The following is a 20,036-nucleotide window of genomic DNA, read 5'->3' on the forward strand; positions in this document are numbered from 1 at the left end:
AAACACATGAATGCACACAACAGAGTGTCACGAGAGACTGCATTAAATTACCTCATCTCAAAGCACATAACATGACAATAATAATGAACGTGAACAACTTAGAGCTCTGACTTGTATGACCTGACTGCTGCAGATTCATTTCGGTGTTGATAGTGTTGACACAGAAATAAATAAAAAGCATAAATCCAAGTTAGGAGGACATGAACAGCTCTGAGTAGAACGTCACATGTTGCCATCTTATAATAACGGTTATAACATGTCATGAACGCAGCGTAAGCTTGTTGAGGTCAGTTTGTTCAGAAGGAACTGTAAAATGTGTCTGCTGTTTGTTTGTGGCTCTCTGTGACTGACGTCTGTCTACAACACTGCATAGCCTTACAGAACGTGCTGCGTGTGATGTCTGCATGAGCAGGTGTGCGGAGGTATGGAAATACATACACTATATTGCCAAAAGTATTGGGACACCCCTCTAAAAGATTAAATTCAGGTGTTTCAATCAATTCCATGGCGAAAGGTGTATAAAATCAAGCACCTAGGCATGCAGACTGCTTCTACAAACACCAGTTGCCTCCAGTGCAATAAGTGCATTCGTGAAATTTCTTCATTACTAAATATTCCACGGTCAACTGTTAGTGGTATCATAAAGTGGAAGCAATTGGGAACAAGCACGTAAAATCACAGAGTGGGGTCAGCGCATGCGCAGAAGTCGGCATCTTTCTGCAGAGTCAATAGCTACAGACCTCCAAACTTCGTGTGGCTTTCAGATTAGCTCAAGAACAGTGTGTAGAGAGCTTCATGGAATGGGTTTCCATGGCTGAGCAGCTGCATCCAAGCCTTAGATCACCAAGTGCAATGCAAAGCGTCGAATGCAGTGGTGTAAAGCACGCCGTCACTGGACTCTAGAGCAGCGGAGATGTGTTCTCTGGAGTGACCAATCACGCTTCTCTGTCTGGAAATCTGATGGAAGAGTCTGGGTTTGGTGGTTTCCAGGAGAACGGTACTTGCCTGACTGCATTGTGCCAAGTGTAAAGTTTGGTGGAGGGGGATTGTGGTGTGGGGTTGCTTTTCAGGGGTTGGGCTCAAACTAGGGATGTCCTGATTACGTTTTTTTGCCCTCGAGTCCGAGTCATTTGATTTTGAGTATCTACCGATACCGAGTCCCGATCCGATACTTCTATAATACATAAAAAATAATAAAGAAGAGCGAAAAAACAGATCCAGGATCCAGGAACAGTGCTTTTCAGGTTTTTCAGGTATCTTACAGTAGTTTTCACGTACAGAAAATGGATAAAGTAATCAAATATAAAATATCACTGCATATTATCTTTACTGTATAAAATAAATAAAGATGAATCATTATTGAAGTTACAAAAACTATTCAGTCAAGAGCAGTGAGTGATTTCTTTGTTATTTGTTGTTTGATTTAACATTAAATGCAGGCAGCAGGAATAGTTTTTTTCCCTATAAGACATGCACGATCCAGTACATATACTAACATGCGCTGTCTTTCTCGAATAATATACGTTCACTTAAGACATAACCGACTATGTTTGCTAGGATACTCGCTAAGACGGGCATGTTGACATAATTTTTGTATGAATTTGGCCGCTGAAGTGCAAGACTTGAAAGAGAACTAAGTATTTGCGCGCTGACTGAAATAAGCGTCTAATAACGCGCGAGCTCTCTTTCGCGTCTTGTTCTTGAAGGTTTAAATCAGCAAGGCTTAAATGAGTGCTGTTCAGGTCTCACCTGCGCTCGTGCATTATCAACACCCGGGTGATGACGGTGACTGGACATTGCATAGGCTACGTCACTCGCATTGAACAGTTTACAGAGTGTGACTGTTTTGTCCACGCTTTCTGATTATCGTTGTTGTAACGTTTTGCGCATCCATCGACTGAAACATACATTATCTGAACTCTGTCTGTCTGTTTTCCACGTTGCTATTTTAAACAAACCTAACCAATAGATGCGTCGTCATTCGAGATGGGCCGCGGTGCAAGTGCGTACCGAACCATAAGTGGAGAACCGTTGCACCCCTTATACATATCCGAGTCCTGATCGGGAGGTAACGTCCGATTCCGATCGAGTCTGAAACCACGCGATCGGGCCCGATTTCCGATCATGTGATCGGATCTGGACATCCCTAGCTCAAACCCTTAGTTCCAGTGAAAGGAACTCTTAATGCTTCAGCATACCAAGACATTTTGGACAATTTCATGTTCCCAACTTTGTGGGAACAGTTTGGGGATGGCCCATTCCTGTTCCAACATGACTGCGCACAAGTCCACAAAGCAAGGTCCATAAAGACCTGGATGAGTGAGTTTGGTGTGGAGGAACTTGACTGGCCTGCACAGAGTCCTGACCTCAACCCGACAGAACACACCTTTGGGATGAATTAGAGCTGAGACTGTGAGCCAGGACTTCTTGTTAACATCACTTGCCTGACCTCACAAATGTGCTTCTTGAAGAATGGTCAAAAATTCCCATAAACACACTCCTTGTGGAAAGCCTTCTCAGAAGAGTTGAGGCTGCAAAAGGTGAACCAACTCCATATTAAACCATACGGATTAAGAATGGGATGACATTAAATTTCATGTGCACGTAAAGGCAGGCAACCCCTGAGACTTCCACAGAAGATATATGTATGCTTTAATATTTAGACCACTTCTTTTATTGATTGCTATCAGGATGTGAAGAGTTTCAAACAGTATAACAAAAAGTGTTTATGAAAAACACTCCCTATACCCTACCTTTAGGCATCTAAGTCAACCTCCAATAGTCCCACAGCTTTTAACAAAATTACTTTTTCCATCCTCGCTGTTCGTTGATCTTCTGCAGCCCATCACAATCAAGCGTTTCAGCTGGACACACACTGAGAGGAGAAACACAACGCTCCATGGAGAATTAGATGAGGTGAGATGAATGCGACAGGTCACTGTGAGACCAGTGAGCGGCCGAAGACAAAATACTGTTCCCTGAACCGACCTCAGCCGCCTAGAGTTGAAGAAATGATACAGACCAGAGGGATTTCCCCTGAATACATGCCTCATCCATGTCTAAACCTACAATATCTACCTGAAAAATATGTACACTAAAAAACGCTGGGGTAAAAACAACCCAATTTGGGTTGAAAATGGACAAACCCAGCGGATGGGTTAAATGTTTGTCCAATGTGCTGGGCAGTTTTATTTAACCCAACTATTGTTTAAAAATTACTATATGACTTGAAATTAACCCAAAATAGGTTGGAAATTAAAAATCAGACACATAATTACCAGAGGCAACAATAATAATCAAAAGGTGAACATTAATAAGCAATTTAATTTGCTTTTTATAACTTATAACTTATTAATAAATGTTAATTTCCAATATATTTTGGGTTCATTATAAGCAAGCAATACAGTAATTTTTAAACAATAGTTGGGTTAAATAAAACTGCTCAGCATGCTGGGCAAACATTTAACCCAACCACTGGGTTTGTCCATTTTCAACCCAATATGGGTTGTTTTTAACCCAGCATTTTTTAGTGTGTAGTCTGGAGAGAGAGAGAGAGAGAGAGAGAGAGAAAAATAAAAATAAATTGAAAAAACACAAAAAATAATAAAAATTAACATATTTAAAATAATAACTTTTAGATGAACGTTTTGAGGATCTTAAGATCCACTTCTTTGAAAGATCAATGCTTAAAGTCAACATAAAAACATGTTCACAATCCAAAACAGGACAGTCAACGAGGATTTAAAAAAATAAAACAGAATGAGACCAATATTACACAATTAATAAGGTGAATACTGAATTAATGTTGACAACAACATCTTAAAGACAGCACAGCCATGATTCTAGCAGAAGATGGTCAAAAACAACAGCATGTTTTGAACACTGTGTGTGAATTAAAACTCTATTGGCGTACAAAATGAGATTCCTCTTTACGCTATTGCTATTCATCTGACGTGTGCTGCTCTGCGGCGAGCGTCCGGCGGGTCTGCGCTCTTTGTTTCATTACTGTGAGGTCAGAGGAAAACAGAGGTTTTAAGTTGTTGTTGACATTAATTAAGCCTCGTTACCGCAGGCCACGGTATTCCCAGCGGCAGGGAAATGAACACAAAGGTACTGAACACAAGCACGTTAAGCTGTCGATCACTCCAGAGACTCAGGCAGTGGTTCTGGTTTAGATGAAAACTGAACAATAACACAATGGCCGACCTAATTGGGAGAATCTCACTAAAATATGGCCAGTCAGATAGGATGCAGTTTTATTTTGCATAAAGAAAATGAAGTGTTGTTTTCAAGACAATCAAGCCTTCATCCATGAGTAGAAAACAAGATTCCATGGACCTACTTACCCACGAGCACTTGTGTAAATCAACAAATAATGATCTTAATCTTTTTGAAGCAAACACAGATTTAGTTTTAATCCAGTGCGCTCTGATCTGGCCAATCTTTCACTATAAATCTATCATAAGATCATACAAACGTCCAGGCCTCCATGTCATCTAATCCAGAGCATCAGCGCACATTCCTGATCCTACTGTATTGGCCCTCTTAATATTCCTCATGAATATCAGCTCTGATCACATTCTGCCCTTTAATTTCATGGTGAGCGACCCACAATTCAGCGTGTGAACTCTTTCATCAGCATGATGCATGCCTGGGTTCATCCGCACTGATTTATTCATTGCATTAGTCATCTATTGTTCGTGCAATTGAAAAAAACTCTTAAATAAAGAAAGAATATGCATTTATGAAATATAATTTCCATTTCCCAGTGCATACTGTAGAATGTTCAATATCCAGGCACTATGGCTAGAAAAAAATGTGAATCTTGAAATGCACTTGACTTTTTTCTGTGATGCAAATAAGAAATAGTCCTATTTTTGAACATTTGAAATCACAAGCATCCTAATTTGGCTAAAAAGGGAAGATCTTTCTTCGAGTTCACTATGAATGCAATGCAAAGCAGTACCACAATATGACCCATTAAATAACAATATATATTCTGCACTATGGTATCAACATCTGATACGATCAAAGTACTAACATGTCAATACTACAGTATTCTTTAAGGTACACCTAACAACCAAATAAACACCATGAATATGGTAATTATTAAGTATAGTACATATCTTAGTGCCATGGTACTTTTTTGTCAAATTAAAAGTCATAGAATGGTAACATCACCATATTTTACCCATCGCAATTCCATGTTTCTGGAGATTATCAATACAGTTGCCTTTAAAACACTAACATTACCATTGCTAACCCCTAGTACTTTAAATATAAGGTTCAAAAGCCACAAAATGTTATTTCTGGACATTACTATAAAGCTTATACCATGTTTTTTTTTTTTTGGATATAAATACAGTAACTATTGAGTATCACGGGATAGATCAACATTTAACACCTTTAATGAAGCATACAGCCACAGGACATTGGTTAAAAAGCTATAGAATGGAAACACCATGTTTTAACCGTTATAATACTGTATTTTAGATACTACCAATTTACCATGATATTGTTTGAAGTACCTTAAAGGACCTTTATATGAATATGTTAAACAAACAGTAGCAAGCAATTACCACCTAATACTAATGAAGGCAATAGCATGGTATTTATTGAAGTTGTACCTTAATGTACCATGGTATAAAAGGTAATTATCCAGTACCATGATATCACCATCAAATACTATGGTACCACCTGTCAATAACCACAGTGCAGTTGTGTGGTCTGGTCTGTATTCTGCGCATCTCCATCATTGTGCCGTTTGCGCGCAGTTCGGCTTCAAATTACACCCGTTACGAACCTCAAACCCGTTAAAATTCGAGTATAGAACCGGATCGATCACACAAATCTTACCGTTGTTGGATATGTGGTTCTCCACGTCGTCGCTTCCAGCTTGTCTGAGACTGGCACTAAGTTGGATATAGAGTCCCATACAATGTAAACTCCTCAGAATCACTCCAAACGCGCCCATCACTGCTCCCTGTAAAACACTCTCTCACATCAGGTGAAAATATACGGCTTTAAGAGATAGATCCAGGTGTGGTGAGTGTTTACTGGTGGTTTTTGTCCCTGATGACAGCAGCAGGAGAGGTTGAGAGGAGGCTGCGTGTGTTTGCAGTCGCCCACTGATGCGATTTGATTCTCCGCGAAGAGAAACTCCCCGGATCTAACCAATGCGGCGGAGGAATGGAGTGCGGCGGCTGTTATTAGGGAATTTCAATCAGGCGGAACAATATTATGAAGAGATTTTTTTACAGCGTCGAGCGAACGGTCAAAAAAAAAAAAAATCAACGGTCGTCGCGAGTGGAGGTCATTTGAAAATGTTTCTGAGGTAAATTTAACTTATTTTTTAAATGTAGACGTTTTATTTCAGTCATCAACATACATTATATTGTTAGCATCCAGTTTAATGCGGCTTGGATTTTTTTTTCAGTATCGCAGTACTTAGACTGAGCACAACTGCTGCTGCTTAGTCTATAACGTTACTCGAAAGGCATATATTACGGAATACTGCCTACTATTTTACAAACATATTATGTTAAACAATGTTTAGTGATAGGATGATCTGGATTGACCTAAAAAAATGTTGTCATCATTAACTTTAAGTTGTTCATCTGAGGAACACATTTCAATATAACTCAATGTTTTTGCGGAGGAAACAGATTTGACATAAGGATGAGTAAATTATTTTTGTTAACTTTAAAAATTAATTTAATTTAAATTCTACAACTGTGCATATATATCTTTATACATCTAACGTTACATTTTACAATCATTAAATTATTATATCCACTGCATGATACAAGCAACAAGTCAAGATATCATATTACTGATTGACTGAGTAATTGAACAATGAAAAACATTACATCTAGGCCTTTAACCAGGCTGAAAATGGAAGGTGAAGTAAATTGCATTGTGGAACAGGTTGTGGAATCAGTGTTCTTCGGATACCAAGCAGAAAATATAAAAACAATTGCAAAATGTGTTGTACACAGAAAAGGTACTAGTAGTATACTATTCTGAACATAGACAATGATGTAAAGGCGGATTAAACTCAATACTTAATACAAATATAATACATAATATTTAGTTATAGCTACTAAACTTTTACTCAGGTAAAAATGCACAATGATTTATACCCAAAAGGGTAAAGCCTACATAGCCTATGAATATGGAATGTGAATATGTACAGTACTTTTTTGTAATGATAAAAATAATTTTACATGTTTTTTTGGGAGATAAATACTCAGCTATCCAAGATCCTACTGACCTACTAAATGAGCAAGTCATTTCATCCTTTCCCTGTGACCTGCATAATACTGGGTACTATAAAGTGGAAATAAAGGAATATTCCCGCCACAGGTTTGTATCAATTTATCCGATGCAAGGAGGTGAAAATCAGCGCTCACAGAGCTCAACTCAATCACTCGGAAAAAGACAATTATTCCGAGCTCTCTGGGCTGTGAAATTGCTGTTGAATCACCGTTAGCGCGCCGGTGTCATAATCACTGATAAGAGATGCGTGCTGGGATACCTGCCCTTCCCGTCAATTCAAAATGCAAATAACGATCCTGAGTTTTATACGGGTGATTTCAGAGGGTGGGGTGGGGGAAAGCAGATGTTGCTCTGCGTGAGTCGTTGCGGCCTCCACCCTGCCATAGCACACCATCGAGACAAAAGTGATTGGCATTCGCAACCGACAAGCATCGCTACGGTAATGAGCGTGTCCTTGAAGCGCGCCAGGCGCTCGGCCCTGTTCTGTACTTACCGCTCATTTGCATTTCAAGTTTGATGCGTTGGCAGAGTCGCATCAATAATGTTCTCAGCACACACAATTCATCATAATGTACAATTCAACAGATGGGTAACTGTCGCACATCACCTCCTCCAATTGTCGGCATTCCTCTACAGTATTCACGCCTCCCTCTCCTTGTAAACCATCTCCCTGGTAACGACGAGAACTAGCGGCAATCACTGACCTCCAGAGATGCAGGGAAATACAGAGATCTCACAAATAAAGCTGTGCTACGCCAATAGAAGCACGGAAAGGACAGCCAGAGAATATTTAATATGCCAGAAGCATCAGCCGGGAGTGGGAAAGTGGAGCTCCTCCGGGGACAAGGCCGATGGATAAACAAAAGAGAACGTGCGGAGAAAGAGTCGGCAAGATAATGACTCTTGTGCACTTGTCCCGGGGCTAAAGGACAGGAAGTTATCACTCTACGACAACAGGGCAGAAAACAAGGGCCTTCTACTGGTGCATACGAGTGCTTCGTAGCCGGTCTACGGCGAACGATGACCACAGGGGCCTCGAGCTGTCGATGTCTGATAAAGTGCAAGCCTTAATGAGACTGCGGCACTTAATTAGCTGGCGAAATGCAGAGCCGCCCTTCTCTACACGTCAAACGAAGCCGATTCATCAAGGCCTGGAGCCACACAGAGATGTTTTTGTTACTAAAATAATAATTTCCCTACATAATGTCTGTGCTAAAGCGGTGGCCCTCCAGTGAGTATAAATCCAACGTAATGGCCCCCCGTTCACCCTGCCGAAGAACTCCGCTGGATTGATTCAATTTGGCTTTAGAGCTTTAACAATCATTCTCAACCTTCAGCTGAAGACTCTGTCCGTACTGAAGGAGAGCTTAGTAAGCAAACTGTCTCTATACGACAGAACGTTTCCTGGCCGCGGCGATACATACTCTGACCCCGTGGGAGAAAGGAAGGCAGAGATTGTAAATTAACAAGGGGATGTAAGAGAGGTTAGAGAATGAGAGAGAGTTGTAGCATCTTCACGCTAGCTCAGCAAGCCCGCTATTAGCAAGGGATTTTAAATCTCTGGCTCATCGCCACTGGACAAACATCTAATTAATGGCCATTAGAATCACAGCAGCCATATCCTCTAATGGAAAGAGAAAGATCAAACCTAGAGCATGAAAATTAACAACTTCAACTATATACATAAGCTATTTATATACATTAAATATTCCTGTAGATCAAACAGTAACATGCATACATTTACATACACTGCATACACTATGTTATACATCTTCCAACAACAATTCAGGGTTCCCACAGTTATGGAAAATATGAAAATATTAGGAAAATAAAAAAAATGGAAATAAAAATCACCAAATAATGCTCCATTCTAAAATATTTTAGCAAATATATATTTCTTGTTTAAAAGATTCAAGTCTGTCTGAATTGAAAATAATTTAAAAGCTGTATCCAATAATTGGAACAAACAATTGGAAACGTCATAGAAAAATCATCCAGTGTGGGAACCCTGAAATGTACCTTCAGAAGTTTGGCTCAGATATTAAGAAGCCAAATATTTAATTGTCAGAAATCCAGAACTCCATATGGTGACATTCCCCACTGAAACTAAAATAAAAGAATAAACAAAATTAGAATTTGCTGATTTGACGAGAGAATGGCTAACACTGCCAGTGACACAATGGTGTGCGTTGTTTGACACATATTCCTGGTAGAAGCAGCTTGACAAAAAAATAAAAAATTCTTAGACAGAAAAAGCAACATACAGTTTCATGGCCAGTAAAATCCGCCAGCCATTAGCAGTTTTAAAAAGTTAGAGATCCATACAAAGGGACCTAAATGATGAGATGATAAACAAAAGACTGAAAAGACATGATCCTTCGCCTAATCAGCTGACTGCAGGAACGCTGGAGTGGAGAAAAGAGTCATAAACATGACATTTTCCTGAATTATGTTTCAGCACAAGAGTTGCTCTTTGCCTGAGTTGGTCTAATGAGGCATTAAGGCTTGTGGAAGGTGATGTGCGAAAGTAGTAAAGGAAACAGCACCAAGTAACAAAAGCACAAACTTTTATTACAAGAAAATTTAAGTTGTTCTGACACAAAATATCTATCCTTAACAAAAAATAGACAACAACTATAAACATAATCAAAATGTGTCAGATATCAACAGATACAATATCCATATCCAATCTGTCGGGATACAATCAGTCACTCATATGGTTAAACATCAGTTTTTTTTTCTTTCGCGGCTTCTTCAAGGAAGTCGGGACAGGATGATGATTAAAGTCAAAATCCACATAGCTTCACCTAGTCGTCAACCGCAACAGAAAAACGCTGCGGAAAACCCGCATCGAGCTCCAACTGGATTTTTAGAAGTTCTCAAGTAGTTCCATAATCCTCTTCTGCTCACTTTCCTTAAACTCCTCGCTTTTGCCGTCGCCAATATTTTCTGCATATTCTGAAAAACGAGAGGAAAAATTAAACAGGATGTTTAGTAATTTGGATGAATTTCATGTACACCAACAAGCCCTGCCAAGAAACCCTTCCTAATGCTGTCTCAAAGGAGAGGCTGCATACTTTAATCCGAAAAAAAAAAATCAAAGGGAGAATTTGTATCCTTGAAAGTTTTTTAAAAAAATTTGTCACACACTGCCCACCAGAGTTTATTTTCAGACATTCTTCATGTATGAGCTATGGAGGAAAAAGACTAAGCTTTAGAAAAAGCTAAAATCTGCAGTTCGGGGTTTGAGATGGCAGGATTTAAGAAGTACCGTCCTTAAACGGCAAATAGCTTTAAGATCCGTGGCCGTTTGATGTGTGTGCCTTTGAGAGCGTGTCCCTCAGTCAGATCAAATCTGCCGTTTTGATTGAGGTCTGGCTATTTCTAGACACTCCAGTTTCTTGTAACCTGCAGCGAGCTGGAACGGTGCCCAAGAACTCATAGGGCTACAGAGGTTACGATAAAGGCAGCATATGCTTAGAATGAGACTTTTATGACCGCTCTGGACCAATGTGATCAGACTGCAGTGAGGACACTTAAAACAGTCCATGTATGAGCTTGAGAGCTCTTATTGTTCTCCTCCAATAAAGCTCTGAAATGGCATCAGCATCTGTTTTTAGACTCAAAAAAGCCAGGTTTGATTTCACCGATCAACGCAATCTGTTCCTCGCACTGTTATGACCCTACTGAATGTGTTGAGTATTAGAGACTGTGAGTATTGCTTGTTTGTTTGAATTGAATATTGTTTGCATCTGAGGAACTTTGTTGGTATATTTGACCCCTCTGCCTTTTTCTGACACTGATTTTGGATTGCCCTTTCAATTTTGTTTGCCTGGTTGTAAATATATTGTAAATACTAAGTATTTGGGAAAGTAGGGAGTCTGACGCCACTTTTGTTTATTGTAAAGGGTTTGATCTCTGTTTTTGGTAAGGGAGTTAGGATAGTATACTGTATTTTTAGGGTTAGGGTTAGGGTTTATGAAAAAGGTTTAAAAAAAAGTTTTGTTTGTTATTTTGGCCCAGTCAGCTCCTGAATCAAGAGTCCCAAATTAAGTTTATAAATTTATCATTCAGTGCGTTTCCATGCACCCTCATAATGTGATTATAATGGGATTTTGGCAACATTGCAAATAAACTTTACCTCATGTAAACGCAATACTTCGTTTAAAGTAATTCGATTAAGCTAATAATCGTAGTAAGCATAATCACATTAAACTATGTTGTGCACGCCGATTTTAATTGCAATAAACAGGCATGTAAACACCCTACTCGCATTATTCCTGCTCTGACCAAAGTGCACATGTGCTCGGACATACATGGATGCCATGTGTTGTTCACACAACTTCATGAATGAACTCCGTGACATTATTGGCAAACCCGGCATTGCAGTGTTCATCACCGTGTGGAATAATACGCCAGTATGTCCATAAACATATATTTTGAATTTGATGTGATTACATTAAAACAATGGCCATGCATATCTGAGTGTGGTATAACCATACTTATATAACCATCCAAAAAGTTAATTGTCATTTGTCAAACAACAATTCCTTTAAATAAAGGATCTATTATGCCCTTTTACAAAGTCTTGATTTTGTTTTTGGACTCTCATGATTGAATGTTCAAAAAAAAAATTTTCACAGAGTTGACACTCTTGCCACTCCTTTCTTCCCAGTCTGTCAGTAACGCTCTGTTTAGTTCCTGTCTCTATGAAGTCCCTCCTTCTGAAAAGCACAATATGATCTGATTGGTCAGCTGGAGCAGTGTGTTTTGATTGGTCAAGCGCTTCGAGTGTGTTTGGGAAATGTCCCTCCCCTTACAACAGCCAGTTTCAACACACTACTGACTAACTCAACCAGGCCCCGCCCCTTTATTCTGCATATGAATTATTTAAATGAGGAATATTGTGACGTGTTCATTCCCGAAAGAAAACTCAAGACTACAATGGAGGCGTTTCAGGGAGTTCAGAAACACTGACACTGATATTATGGCCACAGGATTAATCGGACGATTAGAAAAAAAAACATTGAAATGGTCCAACAAAAGAAAACATTTAATAACATGTTTTACTCCAAAGTCACTTCATAATGACAGTTGAGCATCCTTCTGTGAGATGATGTCACTTCTTACAAAGAATAAGGCAGTCGTGTGTTTATTAATCATGGTTAATCAAAACTTTTTTGAATATTCTGTTTATTCAGCTACAGCGATAGTATGGGATTTCCTGGAATGACACGTTCTACTTCAGCAGCAAGGCATATTTGCAGTTTCTGCGCGAGAGCGCCCTCTGGCTTTCAAATGGAGAAGCATTTACTACTGATCACAGAGCCGTACAGCTCTGACAAGCTGCGCATAAAATAATCGCAGCCTTTGCCAAATCGCATGTGATAAAATTGCAATAAATCATGCAGCCCTAACCGATATAGAGAATAACTCCTGCTGGAGCAGAGCTTTTTCATTCTCAAACAGCAACATTACACACTAAAGAAAAATGAACATGGAAAAAAAGCATAATAGGCACTGCTTAAAGATTATTTATAATGGCACTTTTGCATTAGCATTTACCTTTATGCATTTGCCAGACTTAAGAGTGCATTGAAGGCACAGTTTACATTTTGTTAGTTCTTGCATTTGCAAAGAATCCAAGCCCATGACCTTGTCATTCCTAAGGACATGCTTAAAGGTCCCGTTCTTCGTGATCCCATGTTTCAAACTTTAGTTAGTGTGTAATGTTGTTCGAGTATAAATAAAATCTGTAAAATTTTAAAGCTCAAAGTTCAATGCCAAGCGAGATATTTTATTTAACAGAAGTGGCCTACATCGAACGGCCAGTTTGGACTACATCCCTCTACTTCCTTCTTTAATGATGTCACTAAAACAGTTTTTTGACTAACCTCCGCCCACAGGAATACACAAAAAAGGGGGCGTGGTCTTGTTGCGCTCCCACAGAGAAGAGCAAGAGTTGCGTTTGTAGAGTGTGTTTGTCGCCATGTCGTTGAAACGCTGTTATTTTCATCCTGCAGTCCAATCACCTTTGTTTGGCCTTCCCATGGACAAATTATACTTAGAGATCAATGGTTACAATTTATGTTTAACTCGGTTCCCGAAAATTATAATTGTGGTATCCTTACTGCAATAGTTAATGTTGGACTGCAGTGCACATAATGGCCACAAGAGGGGACTATGTTTATGTATATGGCTGTTTTCCGTATGTCGCTGCTTGTGGAGATTAAAGAGTTCAGTCTCTCGGGAATTATTGTCTTTTGTGTTCATTCGGCACAACACCACAATAATCCACATGTTAAACTTTGAGCAGCACACGTTATGGTAAGAGGCATGACCTTTCCGGGCAAGGAGCGCTAAGCTGCTGTCGAATCACAACACAGGAACCGCTGGCACAATCAGAACTCGTTACGTATTTCTGAAGGAGGGACTTCATAGAACAAGGAAGTCATCAGCCGTTTTTATGACAGTGGAAACAGCGGTATACAGATAAGTAAATTATGTGAAAAATACTGTTTTTACACGCGAAACATGAACACATGTTATATTGCACACTATAAAAACAATCAAAGCTTCAAAAAAACACGAAAAACAGGACCTTTAACAATTTGAGCTATAGGAATGCCTATCTTTAAAATAACGAGCATTGATAAATTGTTCACAATAAAACCAGCAATGTGCATCAAGAAAGTAAATAGGGTCCATTTTGATTTCAAGCTGACTTCAAAAAGTGTACACAGTAAGCGGCAAGCGTGTAAAGGTAGACATGCTCTCGGATTAGTTTCTAAGCCCTGCTCAAGCCCTGGGACAGAGGATAAAACCCAACACTAAATAAATATATAAATCAATAAGATGTTTTTTTTATTTTTTAAGAAAAAAAAAAAGTGGCACATTAGAACACAAGCCCGAGGGCTGGAGAAAGCGGTTGAAATAACAGAGGGAGGATTGGGGGAGTCTGCATGCTGGATGATTTGAGAGGGATTATCCATTATGAGCTCTGAGATGCTGGAAACTTCAGCCCACTGCAGAGGCGCTTCCCACTGATACCAGTACACACAGCACAAGGTCACGCACGTAATAGAATGACACACTCCGTGTGACTCAAATGTGGCCTTGCAGTGTGTCGAGGCTTCTGTAGGCGTTTTCATTTCCGAATTTATGCAGTAAAACACAGTCACCACTGATCACAGCAAACGAAACCTCGTTTCACCAGTGATTTCCTGCGTAGCAGCTATTTTCTATCTAGGTAACAGGCCATTAGCTTAAACTATAAAAAATTACCAATAAAACCTGACAACAATGTTATGAATGCTGCTTCATTGGCTCATGGATCGATGGATGGGTGGATGGATGTACAGATTGATAGATAGACAAGATAGACGGATAGATGGATGGATAGATAGAACAACAGACAGAGATACCTGTATCATGAGCTCTTGTTCATTTCACTTTCATTAATAATTGAACACTTTTTAGGTGCACTATCCAGAGTTTAGGGAACAATTTCAAACAATTTGCACCATGTTCCTATTGTGCAGAAAATGCAATGAAACATTTCCATCAGCCAAACCAGTGAACAAACTGCAATAACAGTTAAACCGCAGAGCAAACGCAGCCTGTCTAATTCCTCGTGTAACATTTGTTTTCATTTTTCCCGTGATTGCTTTTAATACCGCGTAAGCACATTTGCAGAACTGTGAGACCTGCGGGCACGCTGCCCTGGCACACGGACGTGGGTCTGACACGGCCACAGCTGCTACAGAGGGCAGGTGAAATTTTCAATTTCTCACCCCAGTCGCAGCGGCCCTGCGGGGGCAGAGATCCGGCCCACACCAGCTGCTGGGAGAACGCTTTCACACTCCTTCAGCAGCTGAGAGTGTTCCGGACCTGCGGCTCAGATTAAACCCATCACATGTCCACCACATGCCGGAGGATTGGCCAGTCTCAGAGTCTGAAGGACACCAGAAATGGTGCCAACAAAGGCTTAAAGTAGGTTTGAGATTTCAATCAGGTCTACTGAAAAAAATCGAAAGCATCAAACTATTTAAAGGCACAATATGAAATCTTTCGCAGTAGAGGTCGCTTATTCAAAACAAAGGCGTAGCTTGATGACGCCTTGATTTCGCGGAATTATGGGAGGTGTTTTCTTCAGGCCTACAGCCGGTGGAAAAGAATCCAATGGACTCGGGCAGAAATCATATTCATAGATGAGCTAATGTATTAAAGATTTATTAACATTGCTGTGTGATTGCTAACGTGCGACACACGACTCAACTTTTGTGTCGCAGACGAATGCTTCCGCTTCTTTCGGTCAAGTGTATGTGGGGTAACGCAGCGCTGTTTATCATATTAGATACATTTGTATATTGAAAGTTGTTATAACGTTACTCTGCGTTCGCTCAACGGCTGCTATGAGACAATTGATGCACACTGCAGTAAGGTAGATCGACGTTAGTCGTGGTAAAACATGGTACTCGCTGTAAATCAAGACTTACTGTGTTGAGCTGTATAACATGATTAGATTTCTGTCAATGAATGTATCCAAACAGTTGCTCACCTGTCTAATAAAACACATAATATATTAAAGCGCCATTGGTGTTTCCATGATTTCTACAAAATGAAACTGAAAATCGAGGGTAACACAGATAATGGTGTCACTGATGGGCAATGCACAGACACGGTCCATGTCCTCTGTAAAATTCTTGGAAACATTTGGGATAATGGAAGTACACAAGTCATTAAAATATATAACACTGTTCTGTTTTTTTATATAATTCAATCCAAAAATCTTACATATTGTGCCTTTAAATGTAGTAAAGATGGAAAATTAAGTACTTTTTAAATGTGTCATAGATTGTCCTAATCAGACGGACATTTTAAAAAAGCTAAATATGACCAAAATTGTCATTGTCAAATGTAAAAAAGTAATCATAAATTTTTTTAAATTAATAATAATTATATTTTTGTCTTAGACAATTTAAGTTAAAAATGACCAATAAATCAGCATCAAAATATTACGCATTCCCAATTTCAATATTTTTTTGATTAAAATGTGTGCAAAATACATTATAAATCAGATAATATCATCCTAATCAAACAAACCAAAAACTGCAGATCATCACCAAAATATTTCGCATTTCCAATATCAATATATTTGGATTGAAATAAGTTGCTCGTAAAATACAGCTGTTTGGAGAATCTGCAGAATCTAAAGGGGATGAAGATAAAGTTAAATGTCTCACACGTACCACTTATAGCCAAGACACCATTAGCTCACATTAATAGCAGCTTTCTAAAGAGCAAAGCTTGCGTCTTTGAACACCTTCTCAAAACGAGCAGCACAGCGACCGGTGAGGCGAGGTGTTCTTAACCATTACAGCCTGCCGTATTTATCTCTGTCACCAGCTAAAGCAGAGTTCAGGTGGGAACGTCCTCCCTCTGATGAATCATTAATGTTCACACGGATGAAGAAGTGCAGAATTTAACAAGAGCTGAAAGAAAGGTGTTGTGCTTTCCAATAAGTAGCAGGTAAAGAAAGCTATCTTAAAAGACTTTTTTTTTTCTTAACAGGAAACTTAATGGCCAAATAAAAATGCATTGTTGCTAAATTTTATATCACCATCAAAATCATCACATATATACTCTAAATATTCAATTAATCTCCCAGTCCTTGTCATACAGATATTGAACACAACATATCGAAATTCCATCCAAACAGCACGATGTTCACTAAACTTTAATAAAAACAAAGAGAGTTGGGTTCTTCCCAAGAGAAATACTGGCTGAAGTATGAAAGAGTAGTGGTTAAACAAAAAAAGAAAAGGGAAAGTCAGTGCAAACGAGAGAGAGAGAGAAACAGAAAGCTGTCAAGACTTAATCAAGGTGCTCTGGGCTGAAGAGTGGGCGAAGCCGAACAAGTAATATCGCTCGAGAGAGAATGGATGGAAGGGCGGGTGAAGTAACAAGTGAAATATGCCGGCAGCAAGCAGCACTGCAGCGCACAGCAAACCTTTTGCTTTAGCAACAGGGACTCTGTTTCAGCGCGCTGCGGCGCCTGCGGAAGTGTGTTCTTCAACGCTTCACACAATCCACCTGATACTGACACAATCCACCGGACACTTGTACAGTTTTATGGTAGACTGAACTGTTACAAAAACAGCTAGTGATCTTATCTTGACACATGGACCGCTAAAGGTTTGCAAGACCAATATAACGTCCAAGGTGATAAATCTGTCATTTTGAGATTAACAGCATTACACAAAGTGGCTGATTGAACAGAAGTCTGAATTTCAAATTTGGGTGGAAAATAATGTCACATGGTCATTAAAATAGCCTTCATGTTATTTATGCAAAATATATTTTCTCTTTAGATGTAGCTTTTAAAAAGCTCACAATATCATTTATAATCTTACCCCTCATTATATGACGAACTATTTTGACGGATCCTCCCCTGAGATTGAGGATCTGATGGACTCTCTGCTGTAACTGGAAGAGAAGACACATTTCAGCACGCAGAATTAAAAATAATCAGCTTTAATTACACATTAAATGATGCCGCCTGACGAGGGTGGTGTGTAACGTACCTGTGGAACGCCGGCGCTGCACATTTCCACCATGATGTAACAGATGAGCTGAAGGACGAAGAGTCCAGCGTCCAGCCTGCGCAGATAAAACTCATCGTCCATCGCGTCGTCAATAATCTCGCCACGACGCACCATATCCTGAGAAGTACAAATGAAGGTTAGGTCTGCACGATATATATGAAAATAAATTGATATCAAATGAAAACAACTCAAAATTTTTGTTTATCCCTAAATCGTTCAAACCTACAAGGATTTGGCACTCAAAAAAACGTAATTGCGACTTTTTTCCTCTCAATTCTGCCTTTTTTTCCTTGCAATTGCGAATTTATAGCTCACAATTCTGACTTTTTTTTCTCAGAATTGCGAAATATAAACCTCAAAATTGTGAGTTATAAAGTCAGAATTGTGAGTTATAAAGTCAAAATAAGTTATTTCTGACTTTATTTCACACAATTCTGAATTTATACCTTGCAATTGTGAGGAAAAAAAGACACAATTACCTTTTTATTTTTTTTATTTAGTGGCAGAAACAACCTTCCATACAGAGTAGTCCCAATATATATTGCAGAAAAACAAAATATCGCAATATCATTTTTTTCTAATATTGTGCAGCCCTAATAAATTACCATTAGACACATAATCAATATGCGCATATTGATTTGCAAGAAAATCACATGCAGTGATGTATATTGGCATGCAGCTCCATGCATGTTGTCTTTCTGTTAAAAAGCTTCTGGATAATGATGTTGGAGCTGATCTCATATCAGTTTAAAAGAACAATTTTTCACAGATTTCAGCTTTTCAGCACCTGCAGCTGAATCTAAAGGGACAAAGACGTTTGGCATTTGTTGAGTGCCATAATTGCTCCGATTGACACTGGCCTCTCTCCAGGGGATTTAAATCTTTTCGAGCATAAAACTCTGGCAAGCACACGCGTGTGAGCGGGCATGAGCAGAAAGGCTTGTGAACACAAAGGGAACGCTGCAGAAACAGCAGGCCACGCAGGACTGAAGTGCACAGCGGTCACGGGTTGCTGAAGACACACAGAACACAGGCTCAGAACATTGAGCGAGGCTTTTAGATTGGAAATTTTGATGTTCTGCAAGAAATCAGGACGCTTACAATCCAATTCAAAGGACAGGATATGATTTTATCCATTAAAAATGTTTTGCATTAGGATTTTTGAGCCAGATATGAAGATGAAAGTCAGGTTCTCCCTTCCAGAGCATCTCAATGGAGGGGTTTCCTTTTTAAATCGATCATTAGTTTTGCTGCATGCATTCCTGTAGCTTAAACAGCAAAGCATGCAACGGCAAGGTCATTGGTTTGATTCCCAGGGATGCAGGAGCTGATAAAATGTATACAGTGAATGCAATATAAGTTGCTTTGGATAAAAGCATCTACCAAATGCATAAATGTAAAGTTTGATATGCCAATAAATCGAGCAAATAAGATCAGGAACATGTCAATGCAAGCTGATATACAGCCATATCACACAGCTATGAGAGTTTATACAACAGTTTTACAGCACAAGTTTCTAAATAAATAAGAACAACAATGGAGTGTAGAGTATTATGAGAGAGAGAGAGAGAGAGAGAGAGAGAGAGAGAGAGAGGTCACCCGAGTGTGTGTATTACCTGCATCTAGCTGATAATCTTCAGATCACTCTAATATTCATAATCACTAAATGAGTTTGAATGTCTGCTGAGGAAAACAAAATCTTTGTCTTTGTCCTTTTAACATTTAAGACATTCCCATGACCGTGCTAGTCATTGCATCTGTCAGTTGCATCTTGTAAGATGTTTAAAGTAAAAAAAAAAGTCCTTGTTTCCTTGTTTCAGTCCATTTCAATATAAAAGTCTTTGCGACTGACTGACTCGCTCATAAAGTCTTTGCCGCCATCTCATGGCGTATTAATGTAACTTCCACTGAAGTTGAAATCACTAACGGATTCTTTCTCAATACCAAAAATATGGCATGTTATATAAATTAGTATTTATTGAACAATAATATTTAAATTAATAACAATGCTTATATAGAGATTTATTCTGACTTTTTTCCTTGTAATTGCGAGTTTATATCTCACAATTCAGACTTCTCAGAATTGCGAAATATACACCTTAAAAATTGTGAGTCAGTCAGAATTGCAAGTTATTTCTGACTTTATATCAT

General features: G+C 39.1%; 2 protein-coding genes across 2 annotated transcripts in view; both read right to left on the reverse strand.

The window, feature by feature from the left end:
• Positions 1–5,974, reverse strand: part of LOC137009705 (V-set and transmembrane domain-containing protein 2-like protein) — a 48,297-nt gene extending 42,323 nt beyond the window's left edge. Inside the window, exon 1 of the mRNA XM_067372150.1 lies at positions 5,857–5,974. Within this exon, the coding sequence (XP_067228251.1) occupies positions 5,857–5,974 (118 nt within the window). The remainder of the gene's footprint in view (positions 1–5,856) is intronic.
• A 3,942-nt stretch (positions 5,975–9,916) lies between these two features.
• The window catches only part of ctnnbl1 (catenin, beta like 1), a 56,358-nt gene continuing 46,238 nt past the window's right edge, over positions 9,917–20,036 (reverse strand). The window contains exons 14-16 of the mRNA XM_067371107.1: positions 17,865–18,002; positions 17,694–17,766; positions 9,917–10,236 (exon numbers count right to left, since the gene is read on the reverse strand). Of these exons, the coding sequence (XP_067227208.1) occupies positions 10,148–10,236; positions 17,694–17,766; positions 17,865–18,002 (300 nt within the window). The 3' untranslated portion in view covers positions 9,917–10,147. The remainder of the gene's footprint in view (positions 10,237–17,693; positions 17,767–17,864; positions 18,003–20,036) is intronic.

This window comes from Chanodichthys erythropterus, chromosome 20 (genome assembly GCF_024489055.1).
Source record: "Chanodichthys erythropterus isolate Z2021 chromosome 20, ASM2448905v1, whole genome shotgun sequence".
Lineage (NCBI taxonomy): Eukaryota > Metazoa > Chordata > Actinopteri > Cypriniformes > Xenocyprididae > Chanodichthys > Chanodichthys erythropterus.